This window comes from Hordeum vulgare, chromosome 5H (genome assembly GCF_904849725.1).
Source record: "Hordeum vulgare subsp. vulgare chromosome 5H, MorexV3_pseudomolecules_assembly, whole genome shotgun sequence".
Classification (NCBI taxonomy): Eukaryota; Viridiplantae; Streptophyta; class Magnoliopsida; order Poales; family Poaceae; genus Hordeum; species Hordeum vulgare.
Window position 1 is genome coordinate 519,310,410 of NC_058522.1, and position 13,056 is coordinate 519,323,465.

At 46.5% G+C, this 13,056-nt stretch overlaps 1 protein-coding gene across 1 annotated transcript; it reads left to right on the forward strand.

Moving 5' to 3' along the window:
* Positions 1-10,385: 10,385 nt before the first annotated feature.
* Positions 10,386-12,004, forward strand: LOC123452068 (arogenate dehydratase/prephenate dehydratase 6, chloroplastic-like). Its single transcript, XM_045128643.1, has one exon. It carries the CDS (start codon positions 10,546-10,548, stop codon positions 11,824-11,826), a length of 1,281 nt encoding a protein of 426 aa, XP_044984578.1. The 5' UTR covers positions 10,386-10,545; the 3' UTR covers positions 11,827-12,004.
* The last annotated feature ends 1,052 nt before the right edge of the window (positions 12,005-13,056 follow it).

Genomic DNA, 13,056 nt, shown 5'->3' on the forward strand with positions numbered 1-13,056 from the left:
GGGTCCTTATTTCCTCGACTGTGCTGCAGTTATAAAGGACATTTCTAAAAACTCAGGTGGCTTCTATAGAGTGTGCATAAAGGGAATCAATGTTCGGTTGGGAGATTTGAAGATTGTAATTTCATTCACAAAAGCAGTAGGAGGAATTTTGAAGCAGATAGTTTAGCTAAGTTTTTGTTGTTTTCAGATTTTGGTACACATGTTTGGCTCGTGGAGCCTCATGACATTGTAACAATTCCTATGAACCTCGTTGAGCAATCAAAAACAACTTTGTTCCCTAAAAGAAAACATATTGAATGTCAAAAGGAAATGCCACACACAGGAGGCGGCCAGGGCCATACGGCTACACCCAGAGGTCATATATTTATGAGCGTCCACATGCTGAAGTAATGAGCACGTAAAGATCCACGTTATAGCACGGAAGATAACCTGCAAAATATTGAGTTCGATTAAAAACAGTCATTCTGAAAAAAATTAATTACCCATAATAATGCACAAATGATATCTATTTTTGAAAACCTGTTAAAATTTGGAAGCCCTTCTGTCTTGGGAGTAATCATGCTTTAAAATGGCATCCAACACTTTGACCATTAACTGTGTTGCAGTTGTGTGACCCCGTACTTACCAGTTCCTGCACGCTTGTGCATGGGTCATTAGCTAGTGTGCTACTCAGTTAGTTAATCAATATGAGATCAGAAAGTGGGTTTGCACCATTGCTGAGCCATATCCCATATGTTGTAGAAAAAAAATGTCATTTCAGCCACTAATTCAGATGACTTAGTCCAAGGGCAAGAATAGACTAACGTGGGCAACTGGAAGAGGAAACATTAGTCAACTTAAGCCGGTGACTGGTGAGTAAGCACAAGCTGGCAAGAAGGCAAGTTGCCTGACACGAGGGTGGTGTGACAAACAACGAGCAGGTCTGCCTGAAACGAGCAACGTGTGTGCAGGTGGCACTTGACTGCAACTTTGTTTGTACTACCCCTGTGTTCTTGCGTCAGGTTGCCTACCAAACATTTGCAACGGAGAAGAGAAACATAGACAAACGCTTGCAAATTCTTTTTTTTTTCTAATTATTTTTGAGTCTAGACAGACGGGACGCCCTATATGACGCCATTATGCGGCAACTAGCTTTCTTTCTTTTGAGATTCATGCGGCAACGAGGTGTGGCTTCGCACAAAGCACCTTATCGCGGGCCTTCTAGGCCACGCCGTGCAGTTTTCATCGTATCATCGCGGCTTCGCACAGAACAGCTTTATTTGTTTGTTTTAGTTTCTGTTTTTCACTTTTTCCTTTTATATTTTTTTCCTACGTTTTCTGTTCGAAAATCTCAAATATTTTTCGAAAGTTTAAAAATATATTTCTCTTCTTAAATTTTTATTCACCATTTTAAAAAATGTCCAATCTTGAAAAAATCTTCAGGAATTTCAAAAACAATTCTATTTTTCAAAACTTATTCAAAATGTTAAAATTTGTACATAATTTTAACAATTGTTCATGTTTTGGAAAAGTTTAGAAATTTTCGAATTTTTTTGTTCAAAATATCAAAAAAATTTCACATTTTCATATTTGAGGAGTTTGAAAAATGTGATCACTTTTGTAATAAAGGGAACATTTTTTAGTACTCCAATTTGCCAACACTTTTTCAAAATATAAACATTTTTGTTAACGCCAGAATTTTTTAAAAAACAAAAACATTTTTTGAAAATCGAGAACATTTTAAAAAATACAGTTCTTTTTTGGAATTTATGAATAATGTTTGGGAAAAGACAAATGTTTTAAATTTGGAACATTTTCTAAAAGCAAGAACATTTTTCAAAACTTTTAAATAAATTGTACATGAACTTAGTTTAGAAATGGAACAAATTTTTTATACTTCAAACATTTTTTTAAAATACCGAATATTTGCTGAAAATACCGAACTTTGGTTTTTAAATATCATACATTTTTTAAAAATCCTGAACATTTTTTGAAGTTAATAATGTTTTTGAAAACGGCAGCAATTTAAAATTTAGACCATTTTTTAAGCAAAAACATTTTTAGAATTTTAAGAACAATTTTTGAACGTGAACTTATTTTTAAAAAGATAAAATAACCTTGGGGAAAAAATAAAAATAATAAAATAAAATAAAATAAAAAAGAAGCAGAAACATAAAAACGAAAAAAGGTTTAAAAACGATCCAGGGAACCTCCTAGAAGGTTTCCAAAACCAGTGGCTAAGCGAACTAGGCCAGCCCAAATATTGTGGGGGGGGGGGTGCGAAACCTCCAATCTTTGCCGCAAAATGCAGCGAATAGCATTCTTGCACATGTCACGCACTGGACCTTGACATTGTGCGGGGAGGGCTTGCAAAAGCCCAACCTTAAAATGGCAACCTTGGCCTGGCCCGACGCCCAAAATAAATGGCTACATTAGTATTAAGCAAATCAATACTTCATTGTTGGGATTAAATAAGGTCATATAAAATCCCCAAAACATGCTCCTCGGGCTTTTGACCAATCCATGGGCTTAAAAGTGAGGCCCTAGCATGGCGTGAACACCGGGCTTTCAAGGTGGGCCACTACCCGTGATCAAGTCTAGACACACACACACACACACACCTATGATTGGTTCGGCTAAGGACAAACATTGATCTTGATTCCAATGATACAATGGTTCGACCATGTGTGTGCTCACCGACAAGCATCATAGACAAGGAGATGATGGTTTTAATTTCGATTAATTTCACCCAAAAGACCTAACATGGTGTTGTGACAACCCGATGTCGACGTTCCAGAAGATTCCCCCCTTTATTTCATTTTCGTCGTGTGGGTATTTTCTTTTGTCGCATCATGCGCATCATCTGCATTGCATCGGCATCTCCGTTGCCGCCAGTTTTCAAAACTTGCATCCGTTAGTAGTTGCCGGTTCTCGTCGTTGTTCGTTCAGAGTCCGACCGCACTCGCACGCGCCCGCGGCACCGTCGAAACCCTGTTTTAAAAACGTGCGTTAAACTTTCTCTGATTGGGTTGAGATTTGGCGTGCGGTGTTATTTTAATATAGCTAGGCCGCCTGTCGAATTTCGTCGTGGTCGGAGTCCGTCTGGTACCCGAACGGTCGACCGTAACGGCACCATATCCGGTCTACCATCGGACGTCTGTCGGTGTTTTAAAAACTCGTTGCCGCACCGCCCGTTCTCCCTCTCGTCTTCGGATAACCACTCTACACGGCCTCGTAACCTTTCCCGCGTCCGGAATTGTCCGAATCCGACCACACGGTTGGATCCGGAACGAAATTCCGGCTAACCTAGCCCCCCATTTGTCTATAAATAGACCCCTTCTAATTTTTAGACAGCCCCCTCTCTCTCCCTCGAAATCCGTGCAACCCACGAAACCCTAGCCGCCTGCCTATCCTCCCCTCAGCCTCCTCAGCGCCGCCGGGCCCGCCGAGCCCGCGACCGGCCCGTCGAGCCCATCTAGCGAGCCCGTTCTGTCCCGAGCTCCCGCAACCTAGCCTCGCCGTCGTTGCGTCCCGTGCCTCCCGTGCCTCCCGTCGCTGTTCCCTCTCCCTCCGACGAGCCGCCACCGCGTCAACCCCGCCGCCGTCCAGGTAGCCCCGCCCTCTGGCCCCTCGCTTCTCCTCCTGTATTCTCTGCCATGGCCTCACCATCCTTCTTCCCCATGGTGCCTGCAGGTCGCGAGCCCCTTGCCGGGGTCCCTGCTCCTCCTCGAGAGCGCCGCTGCCTGCCGCTTCGCGTCGCCCCTAGCGCCGCCGGCCAGCCAGAGCGCCGCCGCCTGCCGGCGTGCCCCTCAGCTCCTCGTCGCCAACAACCGTCCACGCTAGGGGCGCTGACCCCGTCCCGACCATGCCTCCCCTCGATCCAGGGCAGATCGGGGCGATGGCCAGCTGGGCTGCCGCAGAGCACCGCACGTGGGCCGGCCTCCCTTAGCCTCGGGGCCCAGCTCCTCTCTAGTCCGAGCCGGCCCATGAAGCCGAGGTGAGCACCCCTGCTCCAGCCCGCCTATCCCCCGCCTAGGCACCTTTTTCGGTATGCTGCGCCCACGAGTTGGCCCGTTTAGTTTATTAGGATTTTCGGAATATATTAAATTCCAGAAAATAGGTAAATATTTAAACCTCCGTAGATTTCAAACCGAGTGTCGGATCGCGACGTGTAGCATATGTATCTCGTGTAACTATTCGCGAAGATTACGAATTTACAACTTGCATAGTTGTTTGATGTAGTCTTGCGTGCCAAACGCCTAGTTTAGCGTGTTGTCCCAATAGGGGAACGTCCCGTATTTATTTTTCTTGCGGTCCGGATTGCTCGAGTGCCTTAGGTAAAATGCCCATGTTTTAGGGACCATTTTTCCATGCATTTAGAGCGGTCATTTGTATTTTTACGTGTAGGGAATTGCCTCTAGTTTATTTTCCCGTATATAGGTTATTTTCCCGCATTTATGTGTGGCTTTATTTTGTCTTGCAACCCCACATATTATATATATTTCCGGGGTAGAAAAATCCCATGGATTTTTCTGTACAATTAGTTTTAGCTTTTGAGAAAGTTAGTTCGTGCGATATTTTGTCGTGATGCCCTTTTGTTTATTTCGTAGTATTTATTCCGTGCTTTGTTTGATTAAGTTGTCAAATAGGGATTTGTTCTTGGGTGTTTACACTAGCCCCTGGTATTTTTGGTTGTAATAGAAATGCATGTTTAGGTGTAGTTTGCTTGCTCTCAAGTTGCTAGAAATAGTGCTGATTTTGAGGAGTTGAAATATTTCTAAGTCTGGAATCTGTTATATTTTGTTGCCGTCTTGTCTTGCTTGCATCTTGTGATCTGTAGCTCTTTTGACGTTGGTCCAATGGAGTTAGTTATACCCCTTGTGTTTTTCTAGCATGCTGTAAATTTTCATGCCATTTGGAGTCCTGTAGCTATAGGTTTTGCTGCTGTCAATATAGCTTCAGATCAAAAACTGCACTTTCATAAGGTGTAATTTTCACTAAGCCTGAAATAGTGTGTGGTATGCCATTTTGTGACTTCTTTCTCTAGTGATCCTTGCTGCCATGCTAGTTGTTGTTAGTTGCTTGTAGTAGTGCTTCTTGCCCTCTTTCGTGTCATGCCTTGCTTGAGTTTATCGGAGTTGTGTAGCCCGTAGTTGTGGGGTGTAGAAAATGCTATGTGACTGATTTTGGTAGCTTGTAGTCATTTCTTGTTTTGCTCGTAGTTGTGGAACCGTAGCTTCGATTTGATCGTGTCCTACATGAAACTTGCTTACAATCTCGTGTAGTTTCATTTTCTCTTGCTGGTTGTATGTTTTGAAGTGCTCGTGACCGTCGTTGCACACATATTGCATTCATGCCATCATATCTTCCGGTGCTTGTATCTTTTGAACCGTAGCTCCGTTGGAGATGTTCTTTATGTGTAGATTGCTTGAAATGACGCGTTGAATCACGTGAGCCTATTTGTTTTGCTGTTTAACAACCAATTAAATGTGTTAGTTCAGATCTGGACAGAATTGTAAATTAACTTGTGAGGTCGTTTCGGAGGTGCTATAAGACATTTCCGACCTCATTTAAAATGTCTAGATAGGTAGTTTAATTTCCGCTTCACCTCTTGCATGTTTGACAACATTAATATTGCCGTGTAAATAACCGGGAGCGAACTAAATAATTAAACGCGGAGTTTCATCAATATGCAACTTGTTGCATATTGAACTTCACTTAATGTGTAGTGTTTGAGTGTGTGAATTGTCATGCCGTGACTCGCATATATTCAGCTGCTCATGCATCATATTTGTTGTGCTTCGTGTGGTGAATTCCGTGTGTTGATTTGTGTTTCCAGTTTGCTTCGTCTCGATAGAGTTCCGCAGCGTGCCGGATTGTGAGGACCCGTTCGACTATGTCGGTTCGTCTGCTTCACGGAGGCATTCTTCTTCCAAGCGGGATCTCAGGCAAGATGACCATTTACCCAGATACCATTACTATCATTGCCATGATAGTTATTTCGATGCTATCGATTATGTCTCGTTGCCTACCACTTGTTAAATATCAGCCTCTCAACAATGCCGTGAAACCCTCAACCTGTTCAACCTAGCAAACCAGTGATTGGCTATGTTACTGCTTGCTTAACCCTGTTGTTTGCGTTGCTAGTTGCAGGTGCATTGCTTCCATGTGAAAGCATGGGTTCCTTGTTATATCACCATATTTAAATGCTATTTAATTTAATGCACATATACACTTGGTAAAAGGTGGAAGGCTCGGCCCTTTTCTAGCCTGGTGTTTTGTTCCACCTTTGCCCCCTTATTTTCCGGCTACTGGTGTTATGTTCCATAAATGAGCGCTCCTAACACGATCGGGGTTGTTATGGGGACCCCCTTGATAATTCGTTTTAGATTAAAGTTGGTCTGGCAAGGCCCAACTTTGGTACTACATTTGGCTAAACACCTAATAAAATTGCATAGGGACTTTCCGGACCTCGAGGATAATTTAATCAACCCCCGGGCCAGTGCTCCTCATGAGTGTTGGTCCCACCTGAGCGATGTCCGGCGCCCCTCTGGTCACCCGGAGGTTTAGCGATCCCAACGTCTAGCTCATCCGTCGTGTCCTGAGAACGAGGTACGCGACTCCTATCGGGATCGTCGACACGTCGGGGGGCCTTGCTGAATTAGTTTTACCTTTGACGAGATATCTTGTGCATCGGGATTCCGTGATGCTTTGGGTAATCTCAGAGTTGAGGTTTTCCACTAGGGAATCCGACGAGATCGCGAGCTTCGTGATTGAGGATTTCTATGCGGCTTGTGGTAATTTGTGATGGACTAGTTGGAGCACCCCTGCAGGGTTAAATCTTTTCGGAAAGCCGTGCCCGCGGTTATGTGGCAACGTGGAAGCTTTGTTTAACACTGGTTCTAGATAACTTGAAGTTAACTTAATTAAAATATGCCAACTGTGAGCGTAACCGTGACTGTCTCCTTCGTGAGTTCCTTCTCCGATCGAGGACACGGTGGGGTTATGTCTGACGTAGGTAGGTGTTCAGGATCATTCATTTGATCATCCGTAGATCACGTCCGTTACGCGTAGATCTTCCCCCTCTTATTTCTTGTACTCGTAAGTTAGCCACCAAATATATGCTTATTCGCTGCTGCAACCTCAACACTTAACCATACCTCACCCATTAAGCGTTGCTAGTCTTGATACCTTTGGAAATGAGATTGCTGAGTCCCCTATGGCTCACAGTTACTACAACACCAGTTGCAGGTACAGGTAAAGGTTACTTGACGCGAGCGCGTTGATTGTTCATTTGGAGTTGCTTCTTCTTCTTCTTCATCGATCTAGGATGGGTTCGAGGCCGGCAGCCTGGGATAACAAGGATGGACGTCGTTCTTCTTTTGTCGTTTGTTTTCGTCCGTAGACGGACCCTGCTCTTACTCTTGATGATTATGTAATGTACTGAAGTGACTCTGATGTAGTTTGTGGCGAGTGTAAGCCAACTTTGTTATATACCTCTTCTTTTCAGTACATGTACTTGTAACGATATACATTATTGCGACACGACGAGATGAGCTACTATTCCTGACGAGGCCTTCGTGTGCCAAATTGAGGATAGGGTCGCATCTTGGGCGTGACAGGTGTGCATGACCACAATGATCAATTCGTTTATTCCTCTTAATACATGTGTTGATAATGAATTCAAGGTGGACCGGGGCATAAGGGAAGAAATCCATCCTAAAAGAAGAAACAATGGAAAGTCAAACATGATATATAATTTGCAGGTAAAAGATAATAAATTAACAACCATTTCACTCTGATGCATTGCACAACGGTTGAGTGAATGGTTAGCACATCTAGCTTAACTAGCTATCATGCCACGCGCTGCTTTGATCGAATGATGAGCGGGTGAGGCTCGGGGGTGCAAGCGGTTGATGGATCGTTTGGCTATTTTTGCAAATGGAGTGAAATGAGCATTCGTATTAGACATGTGTGTGCTGATTCCAATTCGTGCAAGTGTATGTAATGGGTAGTAGGTGCAAATTGTGTTATTTTCCCGTGTTGGTAGTGTCGTGGTTGTTATATTTGTCCTACTTAACGTCGCAAATACCAAATACTCGTCATCAATATCAATATAATAGTAGTATCCAATTGCTTTAAGAAAATAGCATACTCCCTCTATTCCATAATATAAGAGCATTTTTTTACAATAGTATAGTGTCAAAAACGCTCTTATATTATGGGATGGCAAGAGTTATATCCAACTACGTAACTAGTGGTTCATGGACATGTTGCCAAAGGGAAGTACTAGATCGTCCATATAACTTTTTCTCTCTTTCCACTCGGGGTCTGGAGTTGTGTAAATGTTTGGTACTAAACATGAGATGGACCGACATTCCATGACGGTTTCTTTTGACTGATCAAGTCAAGGGCTACTTCAACGCCAACAGCTTTAACATCATGAAACTAATGTGGTATGTGGTTGTCAACTGAGATTAAGGGATCATCCTACTTTATATTGTTGGGTAACGTAGCATAAATTCAAAAACTTTCCTACGCCATATTCAGATCTTCCTATGAATAGACCAGCAACGAGAGAGGGTTGAATGCATCTTCATACCTTTGAAGATCGCTAAGCGGAAGCGTTGCTAGAACGCGGTTGATGGAGTCGTACTCGCGGCGATTCAAATCGCGGTGTGATTCCGATCTAGTGCCGAACCACGGCACCTCTGCGTTCAACACACGTGCATCCCGGTGACGTCTCTCGCACCTTGATCCAGCAAGGAGGAGGGAGAGGTTGGGAAAGATCTCCGGCAGCACGACGGCGTGGTGTCGATGGAGGGATGAGGTCTCCCGGCAGGGCTTCGCCAAGCACCGTGGGAGAGGAGGAAGAAGGGGGGCAGAGTTGCGCCGTGGGAGAGGGAAAACTGTGTGTAAAACAGCCCCCAAAACCCCCCACTATATATAGGAGGAGGGGAGGGGGGTGCCACCCCTAGGAAAAGATACTTGACATTAGAAAAGCTTTAGCATACAAACAATATGATCTAGTGCTACGCTTAGGATTGGGTCTTGTCCATCACATCATTCTCCTAATGATGTGATCCCGTTATCAATGACATCTTATGCCCATGACCAGGAAGCCATGATCATCTATTGACTAACGAGCTAGCCAACTAGAGGCTTGCTAGGGACACATTGTGATTTACTTATTCACACATGTATTACCGTTTCCTGTTAATACAATTATAGCATGAACAATAAACGATTATCATGAACAAGGAAATATGATAATAACCATTTTATTATTGCCTCTAGGGCATATTTCCAACATATATGTCATATAATCATTAAGTTGTTTCATTTTTAGGTAGCCGCCGTTTAGGAAACCAAGGACTGCAGCCGTTTTCTCGCAGAGCCGAGTCGGGCTAGTAAGAAGTAGCTATGATGACCCTATAATTTCCTAAATGATTAGATGCCAAATAAGATGATCCGGTGTTTTACTGCCCGAGCCCATGAAAGAAGCTACAAATGAAAACCGCCTTCCACTAATGAGTTGTACTAACCAGACATTTTATTAATGGATTCAAGTAGAATTTATCTTTTCTTTATGTGCGTAAATGTCTGTGATTGACTTGACCTCTTGTTCTACTACCGCTCTGGTAAGATACCAACGTGACAAATGTAAATATAAAAAGGCATAGAATGACAACGTGACAAATATAGCCATGCAAAAAAGGCCCGTGCCCTTGTTCCTGTGCTGTCATCCTCTTCTTGTACTTCAATTTTATTTTTGAACTTTGGCAACTATTATTAGGTAAGTAGCATGTCCTTTACAATAAATGGGATCACGAAGTCTCGAAGTTTATCATGCCATACCCCATATTCCTATCCCTCAAAACTAAAACGAGCAAGCTCATGGACACATCAATTAGCTTCACGCACGCAACGACTTATAGTCACCATACGAAAAAACTTATCAACTTTCGACAATCGTCGGTAATCACTGCTCCCGACGCCCGATACTGGGACGGATTCTATATAGCCTATACAATCTCCATAGAATCGCTCCTGATATTGATATCGAATACCCACCCCTCACCAAGTCATAAACCTAGTAGCAAAGCTAATGCCTCCATCATAGACGCATCAAGAGCATGCTGCCTGAATTCCACAATACACCCTCCTTATCCTTCGATTTAGTCACATGTGGGTATAGATTTGCATAGATAAGGCTTGGTTATCCAGCAGAGATATTTATGACGTTTATTTTCTTCTTACAGTACCAAAAATAAGAAGAAAAACGTTTTTTACACGGTCGGAACGCAGGTGCCGAGGAGAAATGGAAACGGAGCACGGCAGTCGGCACCCTCCACGACGGACGGCGAGCTCCCACCAACTCCCCCTTATAAAAACGGTGCCTTTTTCCCCTCTCACACCAGCCGGTCAGCTTGGAGGCCAGCATCACCACCGCCTGGCGCCCGCCCCACCCACGAGCGCCACCAACCACACACCCTCCACCGCCACCGCCCAAAGAAAGCAGATCGACAGCCGGCGGCGAGCTCGGTAGGTTGGTAGGTAGTGGCCATGGAGGCCGCTGCAGCCATCCGGAGCACGGCCGCGCCGCGGATGCCCCTCGCTGGGAGGAGCAGGGGACCCGGCACCGCGGCAGCGCGCGCGATCCCGGGCAGCCGCGGCGACTGGCAGACGGCCTGCGCCATCCTGTCCAGCACCAACGACACCCCCACCCCGCCGGCGCCGAAGGTGAACGGCCAGAACAGCAACAAGCTGGCCGCGCCGGCCATCCCCGGCTCCGAGGACGCCGCCTTTAGCCTGGATCTGGTGCCGGCCGCGGGCGCGGGGAACCTGCCGCGCCCGCTCAGCATCAGCGACCTGTCCCCGGCGCCGCTGCACGGCGCGCAGCTCCGGGTGGCCTACCAGGGCGTGCCGGGCGCCTACAGCGAGGCCGCGGCCGGCAAGGCGTACCCGGGGTGCGAGGCCATCCCGTGCGACCAGTTCGAGGTGGCGTTCCAGGCCGTGGAGCTCTGGATCGCCGACCGCGCCGTGCTCCCCGTGGAGAACTCCCTGGGCGGCAGCATCCACCGCAACTACGACCTGCTGCTCCGGCACCGGCTCCACATCGTGGGCGAGGTGCAGCTCCCCGTCCACCACTGCCTGCTCGCGCTCCCGGGGGTCCGGCGTGAGCTTCTCGCCCGGGTCATCTCGCACCCGCAGGCGCTGGCGCAGTGCGAGCACACGCTGACGCGCATGGGCCTCAACGTCGCGCGCGAGGCCTTCGACGACACGGCGGGCGCGGCGGAGCACATCGCCGCGCACGGCCTCCGGGACACGGCCGCCATCGCCTCCGCGCGCGCCGCGGAGCTCTACGGCCTCCAGATCCTGGCGGACGGCGTGCAGGACGACGCCGGGAACGTGACCCGGTTCGTGATGCTGGCGCGGGAGCCCATCATCCCGCGGACGGACCGGCCGTTCAAGACGAGCATCGTGCTGGCCCACGATCGGGAGGGCACCTCCGTGCTGTTCAAGGTGCTGTCGGCGTTCGCGTTCCGGGACATCAGCCTGACCAAGATCGAGAGCCGGCCGCACCGGCACCGGCCGATCCGGCTGGTGGACGACGCCAACATCGGCACCGCCAAGCACTTCGAGTACATGTTCTACATCGATTTCCAGGCGTCCATGGCCGACGTGCGCGCCCAGAACGCGCTCGCCGAGATCCAGGAGTTCACGTCGTTCCTCAGGGTGCTCGGCAGCTACCCCATGGACATGACGCCCTGGGACGCCGCGCCGTCGTCGACGTCGTCGTCGGGCTCCCCCTCCTCCTCCTCGGATCAACAGCAGCGCGGCTAGATGATGATAGCTAGCTCCATGTTACACATTACAGTCAATTCAATCAGTGCGCAAGAATTCGTTGTTAATTTATCCCCTTTTGATGCTCTGCTTGCTGGTAGCTGCGATTTTCCTCTGTTAATTTTGCTCTGCCATTGGACCAAATTCTTTGTGAATAAATTCGTTGAGAAAAAGTCAATCATTGGTGCCGTTGAGGGTGCCTCTTGGGGTTGGGCAGCTCGAAGTGGATGGCATGCGTTTGGATTGTTCTTCCATTCGCAGCAATTCCTTTTTGGTGCCAGGGTGAAATGAAATCAACCAAGCAGAGCATTGATTCCATGATGTCGGTAGTCAGAAGCATGATTGGTTGGTGGCTGGGCGTGTGGTTGTCCGGGAGAAGAAAAAATCCAAGTGTACATGCAAAAAAATAAAAATGCAAGTAATTTCTGCTGCAATTTTGGTATTTCTGCTGTTCGAAATGGGCCCATTGGAGAGTTGGATCATGACGGACGGCAGATCCCACCGGTCAAAAAACGATGTTAAAAATGAGAAGAACGCGAGATCAGTGTTATGTGTCACAATACCTGCCCCAGTTGTGGTGGGCTGGTGGCTTTCTATGATTTCAAAGATCGGTGATGGTTTCAAATGTTTCTCGTGTTTTCAGAATCATCATAAGGAACCAAAGAATCCGTTATTCTTGTAAGAGATGGCTTTTATTTCCTAGTTTCTTTTAGTGTGTCATTTCAAATGTTTTGTAAGCGTTCAAGGAAATGCACAACGGCTCCCAAGAGCATATGCTACCGATAATAGATAATTTCCTAGTGTAAAAAAAAGAAAATAAATTTGACTTATAAGGTGTCTTGGAGAGGAAAAACGTAGTACCAGCCAATCTACATGGTTTTCATGCGGTCCACGTTTTTAGTATGTGTACCGTTAAGTGGACTGGTCATGTAGCTTACATGACACCGACACGAGGGTCTATGTTAGTTGGGATGTGAGGCCCGAGGGCATGCTAGTGATCAATCATGTGAAATGCTTGTCAATTTATCCCATTCCTTTTCCCTTTTATTGATGATTTGTTCAATTATGAGAAACATTTCGGCTGGTTGGCTGCTTGCTGATCGATGATGTGCTTCTGGTCCTGATCCATTTCTCCTTCCTGGCCCTCCTGAGTGTTTCGTGGACAAATCCATTGAGAAGGGCGCTCAATCAGTGGTGTATGCGGAGATAATTGGTTCCTCCCTTACCGGA

What these genes read in the sequence shown, in the direction of transcription:
- LOC123452068 (XM_045128643.1), top strand. Translation starts at nt 10,546, where the DNA reads ATGGAGGCCGCTGCAGCCATCCGGAGCACGGCCGCGCCGCGGATGCCC.